The sequence below is a fragment of the Pseudorasbora parva genome, chromosome 24 (assembly GCF_024679245.1).
Source record: "Pseudorasbora parva isolate DD20220531a chromosome 24, ASM2467924v1, whole genome shotgun sequence".
Classification (NCBI taxonomy): Eukaryota; Metazoa; Chordata; class Actinopteri; order Cypriniformes; family Gobionidae; genus Pseudorasbora; species Pseudorasbora parva.
This window is the reverse complement of record NC_090195.1, coordinates 15,253,828-15,281,103: the sequence shown is the minus strand read 5'-3', so window position 1 is coordinate 15,281,103 and position 27,276 is coordinate 15,253,828. Positions and strand designations below refer to the sequence as shown.

General features: G+C 38.0%; 1 protein-coding gene across 3 annotated transcripts; it reads right to left on the bottom strand.

The window, feature by feature from the left end:
• Nucleotides 1-452: 452 nt before the first annotated feature.
• On the bottom strand, nucleotides 453-27,260 carry qtrt2 (queuine tRNA-ribosyltransferase accessory subunit 2). Of its 3 annotated transcripts, none has more exons than XM_067435296.1 (9): nucleotides 27,174-27,260; nucleotides 26,649-26,888; nucleotides 26,236-26,291; nucleotides 19,152-19,228; nucleotides 18,718-18,927; nucleotides 17,246-17,445; nucleotides 10,274-10,443; nucleotides 6,733-6,829; nucleotides 453-3,274 (listed from the first exon to the last, which is right to left on the bottom strand). In XM_067435296.1, exons 2-9 carry the CDS (start codon nucleotides 26,846-26,848, stop codon nucleotides 3,037-3,039), a joined length of 1,248 nt encoding a protein of 415 aa, XP_067291397.1. In that variant the 5' UTR covers nucleotides 26,849-26,888; nucleotides 27,174-27,260; the 3' UTR covers nucleotides 453-3,036. The 3 variants fall into 3 exon arrangements, with proteins under 3 accessions (XP_067291397.1, XP_067291399.1, XP_067291398.1); XM_067435297.1 differs by having other exon boundaries at nucleotides 455-3,274; nucleotides 10,292-10,443; XM_067435298.1 differs by lacking the exon at nucleotides 26,649-26,888 and having other exon boundaries at nucleotides 27,174-27,251.
• Nucleotides 27,261-27,276: the final 16 nt, after the last annotated feature.

Here is a 27,276-nt window from a genome sequence, read left to right as displayed (position 1 = left end):
AAATGCAACTTGTTGTCACTCATACGGGCATACACATACTCCGGGTTCATGTTCAAAAGGGAACGCAGTTTGCCAAACATATACAGTGGGTCTTAAAAATATGGGATCATACTGAAAATGTAAATCTGGAAATGTTATAAATATGTAAATAAGACATTTTGAAATTAATTTTAAAGAGGACCTTTTATGCCCTTAAGTTTGTTGGGGTCTACTAAAATGTTTTCATGCTTGCATGTTCAAAAATAATAATAATTCATATACATATATTTTATGTCACCTCTCTTCCAAGTCTGTCAGTAACATTCACTGAATTTTTTTTTTTTTTTAAGTGTGATGGATTTACATGATTTAATTGTGTACATCAGTCCCAAATGAATCAATTAAGTTAAACAAACATAATTTGTTCATATAACTTCAACATCATGGAATAAATACATTTTAAGTGACCCAGTTAAGTAGTTTTAAAGTGAATTTTATATGGCTCCCTGACAGGATTCAGGCATTCTAAAAACATATATTCATTTGTCCTCTTCTGTTTTATATATTTTAATGTTACACAACCGAATTATAATACTGCACTAGCTAGTTGACACACTTTTAGCAAGCAATAACACACATTAACATTTTAAATGCCAAGCATTAAAAGATTTTTTATCAAAGCAGTTTTGACATCAGCTGTATCAATCCACAGCCTAAGCAAATGCTCTACTCTTCTCCACAATGGTAAACCATTGTAATATAAATTATCCTAATAACTCCAACTTAATTGAATATTAAACACTAAAAAACAACCAAGTCTCCCCCTTGCTCAGAAAACACATAAAATAACATTTACTGATGATTTAGCCATATGCAAAGCATGCTGGGAACTAACAAGCCCCGCCCAGTTTCAGTTTATGCAACACAAATCATTCACATATACACAAATGGATTAAGTTTCACATAAATACATATATTTAAGTGGATTGAACACAATTAAGTTAGGACAAAATGTATAGCAATTGTGTTGCTTAAGCTCATTTTAATTAAACCAATTGAAAAATAAGTAAAAATCTTTTTTTCAGTGTTCCGGGGCACGTTCCCCATACAACGACATAACTCGCTGCTTAGTTGAGTATGATGCATAGTTGAAGAAATTAATTCACAAACCGGTTTCCTGTAACCTTATTGTCACAAATTTGTTGTTATACCTTGTTGGTTACTGATGTCAGGCAGCTGGAGGAGTAATACATTCTTTTTAATTAATCCGGTTAAAGGAATAGCTCACTTTAAAATGAAAATTACCCCATGATTTACTCACCCTCTAGACATCCTAGGTGTAAATGGCTTTTATCTCTTTGATGAACACAATCAGAGTTATATTAATAAATATCCTAATGCTTCCAAGCTTTATAATGGCAGTGATAGGGTCCATTGAGTTTAAAGCTCAAAAAAGTGCATCGATCCTTCCAAAATTAGGGCTATGACCTCTGACTGGTCAGTTGGACTAGTGCGTTGCGATAGGTCAACCGATTCGAGTATGTTTGGGAAATGTCACGCCCCTTGAAATGAACACACATCTCAAACAGGCCCAGTTTGCAGACCTTTTTCATTCTCAAAAAACAGCATTACACAAAGAAAGTAAAATTAAATTAAATAACTAAAACAAAACAGCATAACAGGACCACTTTAACGCTAATAATATATTTGCATTGAGAAAAAAAGTGATCTCAGACTTTTGGGCCCCACTGTTTCTGTACTTGGAGAAAATAGCGCCCAAGTAGCAGTACTTCACCTGTGCTTCCCCATAATATAGTCAAAATCTGCCTAGGAAATCACCTAGTCTTAATCTCCATCACTATTTGTACTCGGTGTGAATACGCAGGCCACAAGAAGTAATTAGGTGGGTGTGGGGTTTTTTTTGGATCACTTTTAATCGGGACATGTTAGCTGGGCTAACGGCAACCCTGTCAAACTAAATATGCACTGAGACAAAAATGCATTTGCCCACATATCTAAATGTAGGAAAGAAGTTGAATAAGCCCTATTTCTAAAAACGGTGGAGTGTTCCTTTAAGTATTTCAAGGAATATTCTGTACTGTCACTCTTTTACACCTACATCTCAGTACAAGACTGATTTCAAAACTTTGTATTGCTCCACTTATGTTAGTGTCTCAAGAATTGCTTTTTAAAATGGTCTATCAAATGAATAAATGTTACAGTACTCACTCTCAAAATGCACTCACACATGCTTAATTAGGCCATAAAACAACCATTATGACCCTGGAACCATTTTAGCCGCGCTAATAATTACACAGACATAACATTAAACTTTTATATAAGCAATAAGGCACTTAAGGCTGTGCTCTGTTATGAATATAGTCACAGCTAAAAGGTTTACTGGCACTCTGCTGTGAATTTATTGCAAAGTTAAAAACATTTTATGAATAGGAATGTAAAGTTTGGAAAAAACAAATACAAAAAAGTCAGTAAGCTAGATTTGCATTGTGGTTTAAAGAAAAAAAAGTTTATAACTAAACAAAAAGGCAAAATGTTAATATAATCTAAACATCACAATTATATAGAATAATAATACTGCACAATAACAAATTATTATACAATACCATTAGTGTAAGAAAGAAAGAAATGCAGAATTTTCCCATATTAAAACTCGTCAGAAAAATGTGCAGAGTAAACCAGCAGGTGGTCATTTTCCAGGGCTTGCAAAAGTGAGAAACTGAGCAAGTGCTGCTCTTTTAAAAAAATAATTTCACCATTATTAACGCTCCTTCTGAGGGAGATTGTTCATTTGATGCAGCAGACAGCACCTTTAAAATCCATAAGTGAACTCTGAGACGAGCCATCGGAATTATAAAAGGTTTGCTGTGTCACTCACAGCAGTAGCACTTTTTGTCTGATATTTTGCATGGCAAGAGCATGTGCATCAGAATCCAGCTTTATATTCATAAAATAACATCAAAGCTCTAAGTATGCTCTGATGTAGGTGTTCTTTTTTTCATGCCTTTTTCTTTTTTTACTTGAAGTCCTTCAATCATTTCAATTTCCATCTCTGCAATGGAGCACTCTATTTTTAAAGTCCTGCAGACGGTCGCTGGCTATTGCCTCCCGTAGCGCTTTGAAAAAGCCTAGGTAATGTGCCATGTTGTGTAGCATGAGTAAAACACCGCCAAGCAGCTCGTTGGTCACCAGTAAATGATGAACATATGCTCTCATGTGTTTTTTACAGCAGTAGCAGCCACAGCCCTCCACAAGTGGGCGGAAATCATCGTGATACCTGAAAGTCAAACACAGTGTTCTGGAGTTAATTTTCACAACAGGGAATCTGCTTGTTTAAAGATTTTAAAGGATAAAAATACATTTAAGAACAAATCTACAATGCAACAAAACATTGAAAACAAATGACTGAAATGTACTATTGGTGAATATGGCTATAGCCTAGACAATAAAATAAAAGGTCATAATATTTATGTATATTGATGACATTACATGTTCTTATCACAGATGTTCTGCTGCTAAAGTGTTTGTTTGTTTGTTTGTTTGTTTGTTTTTAGGAACCACAATCTGGACTAAACAGCAACTGTTGCAGAGTAGGTTTAAAATATTTAATGCAAAAACTGAAATGCACCGAAAATCTATAATCTACAAGTAATATTTATACTTAAATAAAATAAACCCTGGGTATTAAAAGGAACTGTATGTAAGAAATGTATTTCAATTAATCATAAAATGGCCCTGATATGTCACTAGACATTAAGAAATCATGTTAATTTCAAATACTTATATCACTGAGAACAGTAGTCCTGCCAGGATATTGTCATTTAAAAGTTGTTGTTGCAGCCCTCAACTGATGTTGATGTTGTCATGTTGTGTTTTGGCCTGAAGCTCCGCCCTCCACCTATCGACCAACCACAAAGTCAGTAGTGTTTCGGCATCCGGGTTGCCAGCTCTGATCTAGTTACCACAGCTGCAGCTACAAATGTTCCTTCTAGATCCTGCAGCCAATATTTTTTACTGATATGTAGTAGAAAATCCATTAAAAATCTATGTTATATTAAAAAAATAATTTTATCGTTCTATACATACACTATAGCCCCATTTCCACCCAAAAAGTACCCGGAACAATTTGTACCAGGAACTTTTTTTACAGGAACTTTTCTCCCCCCAGACCTGCAACTGTCTGCGTTTCCACCGCGATCTAAAGTGCTGTGAAGATTAGGCAGATTAGTCCGGTGATGTAGGACTGCGTGCGACTGCGTGCGACTGCGTGCGACTGCGTGCGACTGCGTGCGACTGCGTGCGACTGCGTGCGACTGCGTGCGACTGCTCCTCCGAATCAGTGACGGACAGTAATCATTTTTGCGCGACACTAGCCGCGTTTACATGCACACTTTTTTTGTCAATCAGATTTAAAGATTTAGTGGACTGTTTACATGAGACGTTATCTAAACTGATCTGGTGTTTACATGTGATGACTTTCAATCGCAATCATTTTATGACATGCAGTTTGTCTGACGCATCAAAAATGTCAACGCTGTTTTCTCCAGCAGCTGGAATGTGTTAACTGTAGCCATAGCAACTCTTAACGGCCACCAGGACTAATACAGTATTATATAAGCTATTTATTTGTTGTAAAGTGTAATAATCTCAGAAAAAAATTAATTCTTCTGTCAGACACAGTTAAAGTAAAAACTGCCTGGGGCAATATATTATTTTGAATATGTCATTATTCCAACATTATCTTCATAACTTACGAAATAAAAAGTTTACCCCTGAGAAAAATGAACTTTCCTCTTGTCAACATGAGCGCGGCGCGCGCTGTCACGTCACGCAAGGACGCACACTCAAAAGTAGTCGGGTCAGGTCGTTTACATGGTGAAAAATAGACTGTAAAAAAAATAACGAGTATGGAAAAGATTCAAGCTGTGCTGCTTTTGCTGGTTATGTATAGGTTTACTAAAGAGGTAATTAACAACGAAAGAAAAGAGCACTAGCATATTCAGAAAGCTTGTAAAGCAATATTTAAAATCACAATGTATATTATTATCAGCTATTATGGACATTGAACGTGAGATAGCGGAGACGAACGCGCGCCATCAGACAGAGAGCAAGACTGATATTTACTGAACGTAGACCGAACCTCGCAAAATACTTTTAAAAATGCCAGTTGAAATAAAACGCTGTGTGACCTAAACCAAACAGCATGTTCAGCGCCCAAGTCCCGCCCTCGAAAGTTCCTGAACTTTGAAAAAGTACTACCTCGCGAACAGGGCCGTTTGGAGAGGGAAATATTTACCCGGAACTTCATTTAGACCCTGGTTCCTGTGGTCGAAACACACCGAGTACCACCACAAAGCCAGCCAAATCATTTTATTCAGGTGTTCCAATTACTTCCATGGCCACAGGTGTATAAAAATCAAGCACCTAGGCATGCAGACTGGCCTTCAGATTAGCTCAAGAACAGTGCATAGAGAGCTTCACGAAATGGGTTTCCTTGGCCGGGCATGCATCCAGGCCTCACATCACCAAGTACAATGCAAAGAGTCAGATACAGTGGTTTAAAGCGCACCGCCATTGGACTCTAGAGCAGTGGAGGTGTGTTCTATGGAGTGATGAATTACCCTTCTCTGGTTGCCAGGAGAACAGTACTTGCCTCACTGCATTGTGACAAGTGTAAAGTTTGGTAGAGAGGGCATTGTGGCATGGGGTTGATTTTCAAGGGGTTGGGCTTGGCCACTTAGTTCCAGTGAAAGTCCAGTGAACTGTTCAAACTTTGTGGGAACAGTTTGGGGATGTTCCAACATGACCGTGCACCAGTGCACAAAGCAAGGTCCATGAAGACATGGATGAGCGAGTTTGGTGTGGAGGAACTTGATTGGTCTGACCTCAACCTGATAGAACACCTTTGGGATGAATTAGAGCAGAGACTACGAGCCAGGCCTTCTCCTCCAACATCCGTGCCTGACCTCACAAATAAGCTTCTAGAAGAATGGTCATAATGTCCAATAAACACACTCCTAAACCTTGTAGGATGTCTTTCCCGAAAGAGTTGAAGCTGTTATAGCTGCAAAGGGAGGGACAACTCCATATTAAAACCTACAGATTAAGAATGGGATGTCATAAAAGTTCATGTTTATGGAAAGGCAGCCATCTCAAAACTGTTGTCAATATTGTGCAATTCACACAATTGTGGGTGGGGTGGGGGGGGGGTGTTCTTTTAGGTGTAAAATGGCTGCACTTGGTGATCTACTGGCGCTACCTGTTGCTATATTTACCACAACACAACTATACAATACTTATGCAATGCCAAACTGTGCCACAAGAAGCCTAAACACCTCTGGATAGCAAATATAATCAGCACTGGGAAATGGCAGAGACAAGAATAATGTATATAGGAGGTTTTATAAAGGTAGTGGTTTGAGACATGAGTGAGGGGTTTGAAAAATGCTTTTGTTTAATATACTTCATCGCTCCTTTGACCACTAATCTAATCTGACTGGTGATAGGGTATATCCGATATTATGGAAATGCATTCAGAAGCGAGAATAAATTACTGACATATAAAATGTATTTATCCTCATATACATGTTGAGGAGACTGACATCATGAAAGATGTGAAAGAAATCATTATAAGCCTCATCTGATATGAAAAATGAAAACATGCACAGCTGTATGAGGGGTGAAAGGGTATGTTCTTGTCTCCCTACACACACACACACACACGCGCGCACGCACCTTTTATCTTTGAGGTTCATTTCGAAAGGCGTCATATTTTCATCTCCATTTTCATTCAGCTTCTTGACAGCAGGCATCTCTCCATTGACTTCCTGCACTGTGTCAAACATGTACACATGATTAAACATTCATCACAAGACAAAACCCATTACATATACATTTCATGACCAGATAATGAAAGTACTGAATTTTTCATGTCCGGTGTGCACATGACAAGGAAACATAGTTTTCTAATTAAATTAAATGCTTGAAGTGTAATGGTTTTTATTAAGTCTTGTAGTTTTTATTAAAAGAACACCAGATCTCATTCACAAATAATTGCATGGATTATATGCATTTGAATGCACAAGAGCACTTCTCACAAAATGTTTGGCTAAATTCACAAGCACGTATATGAATTTAGTTTAATCTCATTCTGTTAATGGATTTTATTGTATTCTACTTGAGCTATGTTTGTAATTTACATAAAACACACCCACACATATCAATTTAAGGGCATTCTGCACAAGCGTTCATTACTCTCTAAAAACATGCTCTTGCCTAAGAAGCAATGGCAAGTGTGCCATTCTCAAAACGTTACAGACACAGATAGACTGTTCTGCTCCAGTAAGAAGCGAATTTTAGTGTTCGTTTACTGTGTATATGCATGTATGTATGATATATTATTATGAAAATCTTCTATAAAATGTAATTTTAATTTATATATATATATATATATATATATATATATATGTTTTTTTTCACAATATAATAAAATATGAAATTAAAATTGCATTTTTTATTGGAATATTGCAGTATTTACGTTAAATGATTTATACGTACATTATTATTATTCTTTAATTCTCATAATCTTTAAAGGGATACTTTAATATGAAAAAGCGATGAAGTATGTTATTCCCTTAACTAAGATGGTAAAAATTCTCTGCTGAAAAATCCTGAAAAAAGGATTTTTCTGCCGGGACTTTTTACTGCGCCGAATCGAAGTACTCTCAGAAGTGCTATTCCGCCATACATTATAGTTCTCCTTTTTAACCTGCTTAGAAAAGAGTCACATTTTATGTCACCATACATGATCGTTCAACTATTCGTGTAACTGTATTTAAACAGGGGAAACGTGGAGGTGTTTGGTCGCTTCTAACTTGATCTCTGTTTGGTACCATAGTGAATGAACTGGGCTTAGTGGGCTAAGCTAAATGCTTTCAGATCGTCACCGTGTGTTAGAGCAATTAAGTGCACGCACTGAGACGAAAGAGGTATGTATCAACTCATCTTAGTTAAGGGAATAGCATAGTTTAATATAAAAAAGCGGTGAAGTATCCCTTTAATCAAAATAACTTCTGGGCGGGATAACCTGTCACTCACATGACATCACAGCAATAGCAAACCACAATGATACAATTATATCCTGACAGATCGAGTCCCGCTCTATATTTTTTCTTTTTCGAGGAGCTGTTTCACTTACGGTATATATAAACGTCACAATAGGGAAGAAAAAATGAATCACAAACTTTTCCATTTCAAACTTTAAAATAATTTTACAGCATATCTATATATTCAACATGGCACCCCATAAGGCTCCCACCTTGTTTTAATAGGCTATTAAATATGACCATAATGCGAGTTATTTTAACCATTTTTCAGAAGTACTATGGTGCACCTGAAGTTACTGAGTGCATGTGTAACTGTATATAAAGCAAAGATGTCTGTAATATTCTATGAACAAATAAAAAAATACAAAAAATCCATAATATATATACAGTGACATTGTATATGCAAAAAAAAATTACGTGGAGAATGACTAAAAGAAACCAGTAAAGACACATGAGAGAGAAAGAAGGAAAATCAGGAAAAAAGGGACCACAAAGTGGAGGTTTAGAGAACTATAGTGAGGTTAAGAAAGACAACAAGAGTGGTGCAGATTAAAACTTGTGCCCTGCAGTGACAGAAGGTGGCAGATCATGGTGAGGAGGACGGTCCCCCTGCAGAGCTCTCTAATTGGCTGAGAGGATCTCTCTTTCTTTTCTTCCCTCTGCAAGTGCCTGTCCTGAACTCTATTACCATCCTAACACATCGATTAGGTTCTTCTTAGAACTGACTGCAGCACACCTAACAGCCTAAATCAATTATTTATGTCCTAGAGTGAATTTATGTCTCTTTACATGATCCAGGTACTTTTTAGACATACACATGGATAGATATTCTCCCAGAATGTAATTTTAACTGAAAAAACCAACACCAAATTGTGAGAAGTACAAACAGTGAAGGTTTGACACCTGCTGACAGCGAAGATGGCAAGATGAATCCCCAGGGCTCAAGTTCTGTTCAAAACCATCCAATTATTTAATTTGACTGGAGCCTGAACAAACACACACTCTCTCTAAGAATGTATTCTCTAAAATCAAACTTAATTATCTGAAACAACTAGCAGAAGCACAGCTCCACTTCCAACAGGCCTACTGTGAAAAACAGTTTCTGTTCCTGCTGACACTGATCCAGCGGGAACACTTGAAATATGACTTTATTCATTCATATTATTGTGCTAAACAGATCCGTTATACATCACAAGATAAATCTGAAACAGTTTTCTCTTAAAATGTACATTTTAGTATTAAAATACTTTCCATTTTAGCAGTTTAATAAGACATACAAAGGAAAAATGCAATAAATATGGCAATAGTTGAATGGAAAATGGTGCCAAATTTTGATTGATTTATTGTAAATTCTCAAACTCACTGTTCTCTAAACATTTAAAGGAACACGGCGACATTTTGGGACTTTAGCTTATTCACCATATCCCTCAGAGTCCAAACATACCATTCTCATCTCTGTGCGTGCCATAACTCTGTCTAATGCACACCCACTTTCATGGCATGTACAGTGGAGCAAAAAAGTATTTAGTCGTTCGCACCAATTGTGCAAGTTCTCCCACTTAAAAATTACGGCCTGTAATATTCATCATACGTTACACTCCAACTATTAGAGACAGAATGCTAGAAAAAATCCAGAAAATCACTTTCCAATAAGTATTTGGTCACCTACAAAAAAGCATTATTTTTTGGCTCTCACAGACCTATAACTTCTTAAGACGCTCCTCTGTCCTCTACTCTTTACCTTTTCAGGATTTGGGATTTGGATTGCCAATGTCACGTGATTTCAGCAGTTTGGCAGTTTGACACGTGATCCGAATCATGAATCAATACGCTGATTCATAACAGTTCGAAACTTTGTTTTGAAATCAGCCCATCACTATATAAGTCGTTATTCAGTTTTTTGCAAACAAAAACTATTGTAGAGACACTGTAGTGAGATGGGCTTTATAACGGTGTCAATGGTGTCAATGAAAGCCTTTCTGAGCCATAGGATTTCAACAAAAATATCTTCATCTGTGTTCCGAAGATGAATCGGGGTCTTATCGGTGTTGAACGACATTAGGGTAAGTAATTAATGACAGAATTTTCATTTTTGGGTGAACCAACCCTTGAAGAAAGTGTAGGAAACCTTTAATATCTTTTGAACAGTATAACTATGGGCTTCTGCACACCTGTAGGAGCTGATGTACCTGCTGTCTCAGGGTCGGGATCAATGGTGTAGTTGAAGGAGAGGGCGCAGCCCCGCTCCGTCACCTGGAAAGGGAAGAAGCTCTCAAACAGGTCGACTCCTGCTTCAGCACAGCTGATGACCTCATCAGGACGGCCAATTCCCAACACAAACCTGAAAGAGATGGCAAAAGCTTAGAGGTTAAAACCTTTTTTTTAGACTTAAAGTACATTTTATCAGTCAAATGCAGTGCTTTTTGCCTTAATGGGATGTATTATTAATTAAAGGTAATATAAAGGTTAATTAAAGTTAACAAAGTTGTCTCTGCATGTTAAGCTGAGATAGGAAAAGGTATTTAAGCATTAAATGAATTACACACTTTAGCTAGCTATAACAAGTAATTCTAAAGCTCTCACAATGCATAGTTTATTTTGGTTTGGGAATACTTTTCTCAGTGTTCCTCAGAAAGACTATACAAGATTATAGTTAACCCCAATGATAAATCAAAGCCAAGTTCAGCCCAGGGTAAATCATTAAGTATTATACAAAATATAAAGATTCAACGAAGACCCAAAAGCTCTCTCGTATATACATAGATAGATAAACTCATGCAGTGAATTTTTTTAGTTTAGTTAATTTGGGAGTTTGGATAGTTGAACAAATAAATGAGGACCACAAGCACATCTACAAATAAACAAAAAGACTATTACCAGGGTATATACAGCAATCCTAAAGTTAAATTTACTACTTTTTAATACCTTTTTTACTACCTTCAGAATATTTTTAAAACCATCACGACACTGAATTGCAAGTGTTAATCAGCGACCTTTCTATTATTTACACAGATTTTGACATATATAACACACAAAAAAGAATAGATTTAGAATCGACAGCAGGAGGAAATCTGTATTAAGTTATCATTCAGACACAGTAAAACACATCTCAACATTCACAAAGGTTGGTGAAGGAGAAGCATGACTGCATACACATTTAATTTCAATTAATAATTGGTAATTCAGCAATTAAATGATTTAGTGTTTTTTTCCAACAACAAAACCCGAGCCAAATATTACATTTCTATAACTGTGATACGTTGTTAAATTTGACAAAATACTAAAAACTAGTGCTGTCAATCGATTAAAAACTTTAACTAGATTAATCACACATTTTTTCTGTGATTAATCGCAATAAAAAAATGTTTTTGTACGTTTTTAATATATATTTTTAACATAATTTCACAGTTAATCAAATTAATGTAGAAACAACATATATTTTGAAACAACAGTATATTTTAAATACTTGTTTAAATGGCGCCTTTGTATGAATGAAGGCCAGTATTACTGATATTAATTCAGCTACTGATTTTTTTTTTTTACATTCATTATTAGGCTTCAAAAATATAACAGTTTTTAATTTAAGTAAACTTAAAACAATGCTAACATAAACCCATAATAAATGTCATGTTTAATCCTGCCCTTCCTGTCTGAACAGTTAGGAAATATACAGAAATTTAATAAAGTTATCAAAGTTATATGCAGTCTGCACTGCATAAACTATAAATTAAATAGTTAATCCTTATTAAAGCTACAAAAGTTATTTAGTCAAGAGCAGCGATTCATTTTCTCTGTTCCCTTTTTTCTTTAACTTTACTGACAGGAAGCTTTATTGGCTGCTGTCCCTTTAAGAGCAGACAGACACGCAGATCTCACTGTCTATGGATCGCGCCTCATTCTCTCACAACTCTTTTTGTTCATTTTAGACTTTATATAAATCATTTAAGATTGCTCTTATGAGCAGAGGTGTCAAAAGTACTCGCATTCATTACTCAAGTGGAAGTATAGATACTAGGGTTTAAAAATACTTCTGTAGAAGTTGAAGTATCAACTCAAGCTTTTTACTTAAGTAAAAGTGTAAAAGTACTGTTTTTCAAAACTACTTAAAGTATAAAAGTAAAAGTAATGTAAGGAAAAAAATGCTATTAAAGACAAAAGCTTAGGCCACACCACAGGGGCCTATAGTGCACTACCCCACCTCCTCAAAAAACATTTTTCTAAAGGCCATAATGACTATAATGTTATATTAAAATGTTAATGTTGAAAAATTTGGGAGGCACTGGCTACCTGTTTCAGCCGCATATATACCCATTGAAAATGAATGCATTTTAGTACAATGGACATATACCAGATGTGTACCGCTGAGCATTAACATGTTTCCTGAAGCGGAAGATATGATGACTAGTTGCCTATAAGTAATGTTATCAATAACCTTTATCAGAATGTAAATGTAGGCTACATGTGTGATCAGTGTTGCCAGATTGAGTCGACGCTTTAGAGCCCTACGGACCCTGACTTTTACACCCCTAACCTCATACCCACTGTCGGCCGCTGACTGCTTGGTTGTCACTTTTTAAAAAAATTAACAAACAAACAAATTATTCAAACATTTTTCTAAATTAACTTTAATAAAGAAACTTAACGAAATATAACTACTTGGACATTACAAACAAAGCTGAACTATTTTAATGGCTGCAGGAGTGTGTCATAAGAAGGATTGTGCAGGGCCTGTGCAGGGCTCAAAGGTTACCAAAACTGCCAAAATAATGTGATGATATTTTATTGAAGAAGCCACTTTAAGTGCAAACAGTGCCCAATATAAGAGATCGGAAAAAGCACATAATTAACAGGCATTTCACACGTTAAAACACACCACACCCAAAATGCGTAATTCATTGATACTGTACAATAATCCGCCGACAAAAAAATAACAACAATGCGCTTAGCTTTGCTCTGACAAAACTACAGTAGCCTTGTGAAGTTCATAGGACATGCACTTAGTCCAGTCAAAACTGATTCATCATTGATTCAAACCTCTTTCAGCAGCTGTTGGGGTTGCTAGTTGCAGATGTCCTGAGTGTGTATATTATGATGGACAGGAATCATGATTATACTTATAAAGAGTCTTCGAGCCACAGGTAATCCAAGTTTGAGAGTTGGTTCACTCTCCCACTCCTTACTGTAGAAACGGCTTGTGTAACGTTATATATACTGTATGTATGCCACTTTAGCATAGCGATCACTTGAATATACATCTACAACGAGTTATCGCGCTAAAAACCTGGCTGTCATGAATGAGCACGTCTGCTGCTGATCGCTGATTGGCTGAAAGTGCGTGGTCGTCCGCTGGAACCCGCCCAATCTGGCAACACCGTGTGTGATTTGTGCTTTGAGTCATGTGCAGCCGTGATGGATCGCGTAGTAACCAATAGGGTGTTGGAATGGTATATGTTTACACTTCTCATCCAACCACAATCAAATTCACCCTATCCGGATGACGCGATTTATCTGCATAGTTTTTTCTTTTTTTAACAAGATGAAATGAAAGAGGAGTAACGAGGCTATTTTTAAAAAGTAAGGAGTAGAAAGTACAGATAATTGCGTGAAAATGTAAGGAGTAGAAGTAAAAAGTAGGCAGAAAAATAATTACTCCAGTAAAGTATAGATACCCAAAATTTCTACTTAAGTAAGGTAACGAAGTATTTGTACTTCGTTACTTGACACCTCTGCTTATGAGGATAAAATAAAACGTAAGCCAGCCCCTTCTGTTGAGCGCGCAGTGTTCTGAGATGATGCCGAACGACCACTGAATATGACGTCAGCATCAAACATACGTTGAGACCATAGACCGTAAAAAAATATGGACGACTCGACATCATCCGTTTCCGCTTGCCATATTTGAAGCTTTCAGGCGGGGGTGCACGGCGCTGACATCTTGGGACCGAGTCTGCGCAGTAGTGATTTCGGGACTGGAGTTGCGCAGTAGAGCCCAGGAAGTAGAGCAGGAAGTACAGCAGCGATATCAAAAGCCCGCCTACACTCTCGCAGATGCAGAACAATTAATTATGTTGGTGTGAAATAAACAGTTATGGAAATGTAGAAATTAAAGCTAAAGCTCTAATCTGCTCCCAAAAATTTAGAAAAAAGTCCGTTAGTGCCTCAGTGACAACTTCACTCAGAGAAGCCGTCAGTCTCAGCTGTCAATCCTGACGTCACACCCCCCGTTTTTATAGCATCAAATAACTAACTCAAACTAAACTTATTTTAAAAACGAACACCTGAAATGAAATCATCGTGATGATAACTGCCTTCAGTGACATACACTAACTTTGGGGAAAAATTTTTGAAGTGTAATTTTATTATTTAGTTTGCCTCGCGTCCATTAGAAAAAACAGAGGGGCGGCTATACTGGGACCGGTCACCGGGGGGCGATCGAGGCGCGAAAGCTTCAGTAAATGAGAGGGAGACTGCAGGCTTGGTTGAGACGGAGACGAAAGGTCTTTGATTATGTGCCCAGATATGCTAAAGCCCATATTTAAACGACTAACGCGAACGCAGATAGAATTTCAATCAGAATAGGACACCTGATGGTCTGAAAAAATAATACCTAATTTGGAAAAAAAAATACCTCTGAGACCACATTTAACACTTTTAATGGCCTTAAATTTGACAATTTTGATTTATCACTTTTTAATACTTTTTAAAACCCCGCGGAAACCCTGATTACACACACACTACCGTTCAAAAGTTTGGGGTCAAACTTTAAAAACATTAAAAGACCTGAAATATTTCATTTGGTGTGCAATGAATCTAAAATATATGAAAGTTTAATTTTTATCATTACATTATGGAAAATAATGAACTTTTATCACATGCTAATTTTTTGAGAAGGACGTGTATGTATATATATATATATATATATATAAACATTAGGGCTGTAACGATATGCGATATGAAATCGAAATCGCAATACGCAGGTCCACGAACCTGTATCGCGATGCGAGAAGGCAGAATCGCGACACACCCCTTCCAACTCCCAGAATTATCCTTCCTGTCCAGGTCCAACTTTTAAGTCAGCAGTATGGCAACATTTCAGCTACCCGGTGGAGAACAAGGATGGCAATCGTGTAGTTGACAAGACCCACACAATACCGGCTGGCAACGTGGTGTGAGCGTGGCGTTTCTGTTGCGTGTCATCCGCGGGGCGGCTGCGTGGCGTTTTCTCTTTCTTTGCACACCAGAAGCGTGTCTGACGCGGCGCTTCTGTTGGTATTGATGTACAGGAGGCCCTATACTTCATGTTAAATATATATTGCCTATTGGTACCGCAAAGAAAACGTCGGCAGTAGCCTATTGACCATACAGATATATGGTATTGACGGCAAAATAGGCTACAGAATATTTCGTTCTGTATTGACAGGTTTAATATTTAAAAATCGATAATTATATTGTTTCTTATTATTAAAATTAGGCCTATATCTGCATTTATGTTAACCTACAGACTTTCAAACATGAAAATGTCATTTATTAATATGTATCCATGTCAAAATGACATATAAACATCGTTTCCTATTCTATTTTGTCTGGAAACGCTTCCAACATGCTCGCATGTCGCGTGAAAAATAGGCATTTCTTCTATTTGAAGCATGCACGCGTGAGCAAGCATGCAAGCTCTAACCGGTCAACATGGGAGCCGAAATAAAAACGGACACGCCACGCAACCGAGACGCTCACGGCACGCTTGCAGTGTGGCCCCACAACCCGACAGCTGCAGCCTACACTGCCTAGTTTATTCCAAGCAAAGTTTCCAGCCAATTCAGATCGAGCACAAAAAATTACAGATGCATTTGGTATTATGTCACTGGATATGCGCCCTTTTTCGGTTGTTGAAAACGAGGGATTCAAGTATTTACTTAGTGTGCTCGAGCCCCGTTATGCATTACAGAGCCGGGCGCATTTCTCTTCAAATGTGCTACCAAAACTTCTGGAGAAAACAAAGGCTAAGGTGGAGGAAGAGTTGAGTACTGCTGAATCCATCGCAATCACCACCAATGGATGGACGTCCCGTGCCACAGACAGCTATATGACCATAATCGCACACTAGCCTATATCACAGCCGATTGGCAAATAGCAAACCCCGTCCTCCAAACACGCCTCAGAGCCACAGACAGTAAGCCTCAGTTACCTCAGTGTGAAAAAACATTAACCAGTTTTCTTTGTAAATGTAAGATTGATTGAAGAAAATTTTCAAAATGCTCGAATCATCTCCACTATGGACTTAAGTTCTGTTCGTTTTTTAACAGTATTTTATTACAAAGAAAACAGAAGTGTTATAGCTTTGGCTATATAGTTTAATTTACTTAGGTATTTTGTTATTAATTTGCAGAGTTAATATTGTTATTTGGTGTTCAGTTTATTCAGGTTTTTCAAATGTTATTTAATTCATTTATTTTTTTTCCCCTCAAAATATCTTTTGAACTGTTTTGTCCCCCCCATATCGAGGTTTGTATCGTACCGTGGGTCAAAAATCGTGATACGAACCGAATCGTGGGTTTGGTGTATCGTTACAGCCCTAATAAACATCATTGTCCACCAATAGCATGAATACTGCAGCATGGAAACATCCCGTCTTGCTCTAAATCTAAATTATGTATCCTGTCTGCTTCACAACCTTCTCCAGCTCCACTTATTTGTGACCCGAGATACACCCAAGGGAAATGTCAGTTTCTAACAAGACTGTAAAACCCAGTGGGAAGCGTCCCTCTTAAGACCCTGCTGAGTTCAAGGATGCTTCCAGATCCACACTGCTTTCTTTCCTGCCATTGTCTTGCTGTTTCTGTGTGATTCTGTAACCTCCCAGTTAATCTCCAAGAGAGGGAGTTCAGAAAAATCTATAATTACAACACTAGGAACTTTAGATGAAGTGTCTTCCTGAAAACTTTCTAACCCAGCGCTTCCAGCTCCCCAAAATGGATGATGTGGTTGCTATGGGTTCCTGTTGGGATGGAGTGTTGCTATGGCTGCTGAGAAATCGAAGTGCATAATCAGAGAATGATAAAATGGGGAAGCTTTATCCACTCAATCTCCAACTGAATACATTTCTGAGCCTGAGAGGCAGAAATTTAAATAGACTCCTTTTTTACCTGGGTTTTTCTTGGGGAAGTTCTGCAGATGTCATTCTTATCAGCTGAGCTCTCACATCCAGGTCCATGGCAGCAGAATGAAATCCATCCAGGACAAATCCACCCACAGGACGCTTGGCAGTCTCTCGTGCCGACCGGAGCCTCTCCTCCATTATGTCTCCTCCCTCCACAACCCCGAATATCTCTGAGTGTTTTAATTCCTGTAGAGAAAGAAAGCCAGTTTACAAATAGTTTATATTTTGGTAAGTAGCTTTTTATTTTACTTATGTTAATTTTAGTTTACTTTTTTAGCAATTGCATTGTGTGCTTTTGTCACTGTATTATTATTTTGTAATGCCTCCCTCCACAACCCTGAATATATTTAGATATTATATTTTTCCTTTTACTTCAACTTATTACAGTTTATTTCCAAGGTAAAAATTAGTTTATTAGTTTATTTTATTAACAAACATTACACATTTATTTCAGCTTTATTTACATTAACAGAAATGTTTAGAATAGTTTTAGCTAATGAGACACACACATATTATATATATATTATATTATTATACATATATTCAACCGACAAGGCTTTAAAACGCGGCTAAGCACCCCCTAACTTTAGTGCATATGATTGGATATTTGCTCATATCAGCACATAGACTCACAGGCACAGTCAAAAAGAGGCAAAATAAACTGAGATATTAAAAATGAAGGGAAATAGAAATGATTAATTAAATGCAAAACCAAGAAATCCACAATTCAGCAGTGCATATTGAACTGTAAATGCCCTACCAAACGGTTCAATATTATATTGAGATTTGTGACATCCCTTATATTATAAAAAATATATAATTTCAGATAACTTTGATAAAAAGGCATGTAATAAATTACAACCAATCAATCAGCTTTTAAATTTAAGTGCACGCTTCAAAAATATTAGTTTAGGTCAACCAATGACCAAGCAAAGCTTCAATTGGCTCAGTCTGTTGTGTAAAAGGCCTCATTAGCAATTAAAGAAAAAAAACTTCAGCAAAACATGGTCAGGTCAAAGTGTCTGAAACATTTTGGTCCCAAATTTTTATAAATTTTACTGGTAGTCCACTGTACATTGAATTTTGGAGTGTAACGTCACAGTTTACTACATAAATGAACTATAGTGTCTTGTACCCACTTGTAAAAACAAACAAACTGGTGTCTGGTAAAAAAAAAATTATTTGACTGTATAAATGTATACATCCTCACTTTTTACTTTCTCAATGCATTGCAAGGCCATTGACACAAACCTTGACCCCCAAAAAGCTTCTTACGATTGTGTGCCACATTTGCTATGTAAATTCAGATTTAAAACAATTTCTCATCTGACATTATTTTCTGGTTCTGTCTGAAAGAATTGAGCCATGAATAGTATTGAATATGACCGTTTTATTGGAAATGTATCCCGCAGTCCCTGACAAGCATTCAGAACTCAGTCTGTGTTTTTGTGTACAGACCTGAGTTTTCTGGTGCAACAACAGACATTCATCCAGATGGGCCAGAGTCCTGTCCACTGCTTTACGGACTCTCTTGCGAGAGGTGTTGGCCTGCCATGTTTCTCCGTCCGCCATGCTCTGATAGCAGTCCGGCTGGACAGCTGCCTGAATCGCCATGAACCGAGCTGCCGTCAGCTCTATCCTTCCACCGCTGCCCCACACAGACACGGTCTGTTAAATAACACAAACCATTAAATCACAGACAATTAGCAATAAAGGAGTTGCATGGCTTTAGAGAACACAAAAGCTCTCTCAAAGCCAAAATGGAGCAGTTGAAAACCAAATGACATTTTACTAAATTGCCCTTTTAGACTATTTGTAATGATTTAATGGAATTTAAGTCCATCTCAGTGACAAAAGAGGTTGAAAACAACAATTTGACATAGTTCTCTAACCTTGTTGGTGACGTGGCCGGCAGGACTGGTGTTAGCAGAATCATGCAGAGAGCAGAAAAGCACAGTATCATGAAGACCTGCGTAGGAAAACCACATCAATGTAACAGCAGATCAGATGTCTATTGTAACCAGCACAACTTGAGAAACTATTTCTAATCAAAGCAGATGACATGCATCTAAAATTAATCTAAAACGCTTTAACAGAAGACGGCTGTTAATAATCACTTCCAGCACACAACATATGATGAAATGCAAACTACGCTGTTGTTATTCACCCAGTCCTCAGCAGTGATGAAATGCATGAGAACAGTCCAATGTAATCAGGCAGAACACTTGTTCATTATGGCAACACTGTTTACTGGCGAAATAAACAACCAAGAGCTCAACTCATTATTCTGCAGAAATAAAAATGTATTTATATGGAGATTAGGACAAATTGGGGCACTGATGAGTGTCATTGATGGTGAAAGTGTACATTTGCATAGCTTGTACAAACTAATTGCTAACTGTAGATTAGGAAAAAAGCACATGTACGAAAGGCACACAATGAGGAATCTAAATTCAGTGGTACTGTGTGAAAATGATGGAGTTGAACTTTGGTGACCAATATTATCATGTACAACAATTTTCTTTTTGTAATTATCCAAATGGAGAACTTGCAGCCGCCTCAAGTCTCCCTTTGAAATGTCTTCACGGCAACACATCTTAATAATGTGAACACAATTACTTCTCTCATTTCTGGTTGGATTGCTGAAGGCAGCGACTGAAACAGTGCCCTTCCTTTCGTTACGGTTGCAAAATGAAAACTGAAAAACTTTGAAGCTCATTTTTCAAAAATCTGTTGTATGCAACCACTGATGAATACATAATTATTTCTAAACAGTCACTTGGTCAGTGAGAGGAAGAAAATCCCCACTGGGAAATTTAGTTTGGCAAGTCTTTGCTAAAAGAATTTTAAAACAGAATCAATTTTAAATAATATTAATTTCATTTTATTATACAATTATGTAGAATGTATAATATATTGAAGTTAAAAAGTGTAATTTCTGGACCGCTAGTGGCACCAAATGGAATTGAAATCTGTTTGATCAATAGAAGTATGCTTCAAAACCTGTTTAAAGCTTGTTTTTTGCAATTTTGCTGTATGCTATTTGTGCAGACAGCACATTTCACCTTCAAGAATAGTTCAAAATGCTTCTCAACCAGCAAACAATTACTACATAGAAAAGAATTTATCTCAATTTAAAGAATCCTTTGAGGGCAATCTTCATCCATCGTTTTGAAGGATGCTGCAAGCGTATCCTTTGCATCCTTCAATCACATACAATCCTTTTCACAAATAAGATCTAGGAGAAAATTAATCAGCAATGAGCTAGTCCAATTTCACTACATAAAGCAAGACAAAATCATTTGAGATAAAAGGAATCTGGTTTTCTTTCGTAATGCTAAACTGTTTGTAATAAAAACCACAGATGGTTGTCATTACCTGTACATTAATAGAAAGGCAGTTAATGCAAAGGTTTTTAATATAAAGTATTTTGTTCAAATTAAATTTTTCATAGTATTTTTGCATCGTGACCATGGGAGGCGGGAACATGCGTGAAGCAGCCACGCACACACTTAGTAGACCATCTCCTTTTAGCGTTTAAAGCAGAGTAGGACTCTAGCCTACAAGGAAAGACAGGGCCTTACTAGGATACAGCCGTCCATTTGAGAAACACCCGATTTGAAATCTGCCATCCTTGGCATGGGACAACAGTTTCAGTCTGTAAATGCCATGTGACTATTCTCTTTAGAACCAAAAACTATAAATCAAATATAAATATAGTTGATAGCAAAAATGGGTCAATTTTACACAAGCCATTCAGAAAAAGAAACACTTCAGCCATCTGTACTGAAATATTAGGGATATACATACAATAGTGCACAAACATTTTTGGCATGTAGTCCACCTCCAAAAAATGGTTTTAAGTCAGTTATTTAATCATTTTGTTATTGCATGCCAATAGGAAACAACAGTTTACATCCAAACATTTATTTTTCCATTAATTTGAATAATCCATTGATACTTTTTGTATGCACAAGGAGCCTGACAACAGCCGGTATGCTCCACAGGGATATCACCATCATCAAGTCCATCTGGGATTGAGACAAAATTTCTTCATGTAAAAAAAAAAACAAAAAAACTGAGATCAGATCATACCGGCTGTTGTCAGATTCCTTGTGCATACAAAAATCTCACTGGATTATTACAATTAATGGCAAAAGGAATGTTTGGAAAAAGTTAACTGATATTTCCTACCGACACACTACACTAAAATTGTATTTTTCCGTCCACTAAAGGGCGCCTATTCAAAACAAAGGCGTAATCTGATGACGCTAAAGCCTAGTTCACACTGGCCGATTTTTGCCCTGATTTTGAGTTGCCGACAGATTTTGTGAAATCGGCGACAAATGCCCGAGATCATAGGCAAATCGGTGCTCGTGCACGCGAGTGACAATCACGCAGTGTGAATAATCAAAGACGTGATCAGAGAGAATCGCAGTATTTGGCATGCTAAATATCTGGACCTGTCGGCGACTGAAACTCCTGCTGTGTGAAATGAGTTCTGGCTGAAAATTACATCGGCGATGACCGACAGCCAATGAAAGAGTGAGATACAGGGCAGCAGGAGGTTCAGGGAGGAGTTATAGAGCAGAATATTAGTATTTTAATAGATAGATTTACAATTCTATCAAACAGAAACAAAGCCCAAACATTTGCACATCCAGCCACAGCATCTGAAGCAGCACATTACAAAATTGTTTATTTACCTCAACAGAACACAATCCTCTTTGCAGAACACAATCCTCTTTGCAGAACACAATCCTGGCTCCCTCTATCTCTCCAACAATTTCTTCTGCCATAATCTTTTTTTCTTTTTCTCCACAAATCAGCGCATACAGTTTGAAGCAAACTTTGTGCAGTTTATCATTTTAATAACGATTCAAAGTCTCACGCGAGTGTCTGACCCACGTGTGATCTCGCTGTTTACTTGTCACATCACACGTGTAGTTGGGAAAAGTAGTTTGTGCACCGGAGAGAGAGAGTTGACGGCGATTCTTCCTCTTGTTCAGTTATGCAGTGTGAACTCCTCTGTCGTCAAACAATCGTGCAGTGTGAACACAACAGTTTGAGCTCAGAATCTTGGGACATGTGGTCTTTACCTCACAGCCGGTGGAAAAGAATCAGGCTAGGACTCAGGCAGAAATCATTTTCATGGATGCGGTTATTAACGTTACTGTAGTATGAAGCAGAGCAGGACCGAGTGTTGAGGAGCTGAGCAAGGTTGCAGGAGTCGATTGCTATGCAACACATGGCTTGCGAGCATCAGGACTTTTATTATGACGGGACACAGTCGCCATGTGCCATTTCCTGTCATGAATATGCAGTAACGCATCTCTATTTGCTCTGTTTATCATATTAGATACATTTAAGTGTGTTTAAAATTGTCATGACGTTACTCTGTGCATTCGCTCAGTGGCTGCTGTGACACTTGTTTCACACTGCTAAGAGTAAAGCGTTTCTGCCAAATAAAACCAAGAAACCAAGAGTAACGCAGATATGATGAAATTGACAAGTGACTTCCTCAGATGTCCCGGCTCCTTGGTTAAAATATGAATTGTCACAATTTATAAATAGTTGGAAACAGTTGGGATATTGTAAGAACTCAACTGAACAAAATGTATAAAACTGGCTTTTGGATATTTTACTGCAAAAATGTGCACCTTTATAACAGTTTTTGTGTATATACAAGATATACTTTTTTGCACAGTACTGTTTATGTTGCTTAGTGTTGTGTTATTTAATGGTTCAGTGTGTAGTATTTATGGGTCTATTGACAGAAATGCAATATACATAACTATGTTTTTAGTGGTGTATAAAGAACTCACTTAAATTTACCATTGTTTTTATTACCTTAGAATATGCCATTTCTAACTACTTACACTGTGGGTCCCCTTACAGTGAAATTGCCATTTTGCACTGCCATGTTTCTACAGTAGCCCCAAACGGACAAACTGCTCTACAGAGCACTATCTACTCTCTGCTGAAATCTGGTGACGACATTTTTGTCCTGTGTCAACCCCAAGCAGCAACCTCCCGCAGTCTCTCTTGAAGCTAATGCGGAAGTGACTTAAATTGCCATTCCTCAACGGGCCACTAGGGACAGGCTCCAGAAGGGAGCAGAATCTCATTGAGCCCCATGTTAAAGGTCCCGTTCTTCACGATTCCATCTTTCAAACTTTAGTTAGTGTGTAATGTTGCTGTTAGAGCATAAATAATACCTGTAAAATTATAAAGCTCAAAGTTCAATGCCAAGCGAGATATTTTATTTAACAGAAGTTCCCTTTCAAAGCCTACAGCGAACGGCCGGTTTGGACTACAGCAGGAAGTGCAGGGATGTAATGACGTCACTAGAACCGTTTGTTGACTAACCCTCCGCCCACAAGAACACGCAAAATAGGGGGCGTGGTCTCGTTGCTCTCCCACGTGGATAAGAGAGCCCATTCAGCGCTTGCATCTCCCCGTTATGGTAAGAGGCGGGACCTTTCCCGGGCAAAGTGCGCTAAGCTGCTGTCCAATCACAACAGCCCAATCAGAACTCGTTACGTATTTCTGAAGGAGGGACTTCATAGAACAAGGAAATCATCAGGCCGTTTTTAGGACAGAGGAAACAGCGCTGTACAGATAAGTAAATTGTGTGAAAAATACTGTGTTTTTTTACACACGAAACATGAACTCATGTTATATTGCACACTGAAAACATAATCAAAGCTTCGAAAACACGTGAAGAACGGGACCTTTAAAATTCCCATCTTACAGCCTGGTACAAATTGTTTTTGGTCTATACCGCTAATCTTGCCCTTCATGACAACTGTGAGGGGGAGGTGAATTTTTTTAATAACTTATTCGTTTACATAAGGTGGATAGTAGGGATGTTAACCGATGACCGTTTGACCAATGGTTGACCGTATCAATGTTAACCGATCAAAGTTGTCGGTTAAAAAAAAAGTGATCTCTAAATTAGGCTATTTTAGACAGTGCACTAAACGCTACTACAGTTGCCATCTCATTCCAAAATCTTTTTGTGTGAAGTAAACAAATCCCTCACACTTAATTTTTCATAACTCCCCTGTTTGAACTTAATAAACCAATAAAAACATTTGGCGCGAGGTCACAGCATTTGGGTTTGCGCACTCACAAGGTTTGCAAAAAGTAAACAGGCTAAAACACTCAAGGTTACAGCCAGGGCAGACGACAGTATGAAGCGTGCATTCCGCATAAGATGGGCTTACATTTGGAAATATATTACATCTACATTTCAGTGGTAACACATAAGGTGTTGAACCAACATCTTTCTTTATTGTTGTTAGCACTACCTCGAACTAAAGCGGCGTCTCCTCATAGCTGTCATTTTCTTAAACGAGCTGCGGCAATGTTACCAATGACCTTCTAACGCTAGACAAATGCTTTTATTTTCAAAGCGATCACCTTGTACCCAGACCATTACGAAACTAAGAAGCCATTTGTTTGTTGATTACAAACTTCTCGGCGGCGCGTTTGCGGGACTCGGGCTGTATGGCTGTTTGTGACTGTTTCGTGCTGTATGGGTATTTTTAAAAAGTGCTGTATGGCTGTATGTGACTGTTTCGTGCTGTATGGGTTTCGTGCTGTATGGGTAAAGGGCACCCATTCAAAACAAAAGCGTAGGTTGATGATCCCAAGTTTGAGAGCAGCATCTTGGGACATGTGGTCTTCACCTCACAGCCAGTGGAAAATCGGACTCAGGCAGAAATTATGTTCATGGATGCAGTTATTAACATTACTGTAGTATGAAACAGAGCAGGACCGAGTGTTGAGGAGCTGAGCACGGCTGCTGGAGCGATTGTTACACAAACATGCCTCACGATCACCGGGGCTTTTATTATGACGGGGCAGGACACAGTCGCCGGGAGCCTGCACTATTTCCGTTTTCCGGTCATGAGTATGAGGTAATGCTAGCCTGACAAGCCAGACCCACATCAAGATGTTTGGTCTGGAAACTCACCATAGACAGGGCTCAATCCGAGGGGCGGGATAAACGGTTGTCTTTCAAACTCCCGCTGCACGCGATAGGATAGCGGTACACCAACCGGAGCAACGACGGTGAAGGGGAGCTCACTGACTGATTAAACATTCGCCGTATCCGGTCGGCTAAACTCCGAACACATCTTCCCTTTTTAAGAATGACTTCAGTGCCGCTCTTTGTTCTTTTCTCAGAGGAAAGCTTAACTCCAAGTCTTCCGGAGGCGCGGGCAGAGCTGATTCGAAAGACCGCCGCCGTTCGCCAGTTTCTGTGTTTACTAGAAGACTGTGTTACTAGAAGCACGCGAACGCAAAATCGGCCGTCGTCATTATGGCCCCGCCCGCCGACTCTATACACGATGTGATTGGGCCGTCCAGATTCTGAGGAATACAGCTCAGATAGGAATTGAGAGGTGCTAGACCACACTTGCGGGCAAATTAAATTTGCTGCCGCTAGGGTGCGTCTAGATTTCTAGGCTAAGGTAATGCAGCTCTGTTTATATATATTTATATTAGATACATTTAAGTGTGTTTAGAATGATGTTATGACGTTACTCTGTGCATTTGGTCGGTGCTGCTGTGACATGTTCTTCTACCAAATAAAACTGGAAACCGAGGGGAACGCAGATATGACGCAATTGAAAGACGACTCCCTCAAACACTATGTTGAGACGTCCCGGGTCCTTGGTTAAAATAGCAATTTTCTCACAATTTACAGATAGTTGGAAACAGGGATATTGTAAGTACTCAACTGAACAAAATATATAACACTGGCCTAGTGGTTTTTGGATATTTTAATGCAAAAATAATATATAGTGCACCTTTAAGGGCAATATTATCTGCTAGCAGGGGCTAAAAGAGCCAAGATAAAATTACCTTTTTTATCATGTGGCAGAAATAAGCTTCCATACAACCCTCCATCTTTCAAACCAAGAGTAAGCAAATAACAAAGAGTTAGTAAAAGAGAGAACTGCTAACCTGCGAACTTTCTGACACCCTCTTTGAATTCCTCCAGGACCTCTTGATGCTCTGCACTGAAAAAGAAAAAGGGCTAAAGAACTGAAACTGCAGAAAAATGTCAGAGAACAAATCACACCACTTCAATATGTAAAACATATTTGCAGAACTTAAAGTGATATTCATCCATATCTAATTTTAAAATATTTATTTATAAATGATATAACAACTTTTAGTAAGTCACGGTCGCTTTACAAATGGCAAGAAAAAAAATCATTAATATTATAATCTTCCATCCACTGTTTTGATTCAAGTTGTCAACAACATTTGATGTTGTGAACTGAACCCAGATCTGTCAGCAAAATATGGCATTTTACATATCAACATGTGTATTCTGTAAATTCTTGAACCTGAATGTATAACTATAGTCTTACAGGCTATCCACAGACACTTGTGTGACTGATGGCAGATCGCTTAAAGTGTGTAATGTGTCCTGGGTCAGATGGGGAACAGTTGCACAACGAGTGTACAGGAGACAGCCGGGCAACTCTAGTGAGTGCTGCCCTGATTTTCCCAATCCAGTCAAAACCCCCAGACGACATCCCTGTACCACTCGTGACAGTTCCAGCTTCATCCCACTTTGAGCTGTAGCTTCCTGTGAAGGTTTCTCTGATCTAGAGAGTAAATGACAGCTCGTCAACTGCAAAAACAATACGTTCAACCTCCTTACTCTTACTTTCCAGAGGGATACAGTTCGTGACGTGCATATATAAATGTATGAATTAAATATATTAGACATTACTGTCTAGTTTTCATGCTTGATAGTAATTTCCAATATAATAGTAAGGAACTTCATTCAGAGAGCACAGTACGCCTCGAAAACTTGGTTAGCATTAAATACACAAAAATATGTCATACGAGACAATGAATAAAACGTTGCAACAACCTCATAAGCTTACCAATTTGCTGTTAGCTGATTTAGAAAGCAGGACCAGAGCAGGACATGTGAGAACATCAAGTCGCGGAAATATTTCGTTGCACTTAACGTAAATTGCGTCTCAC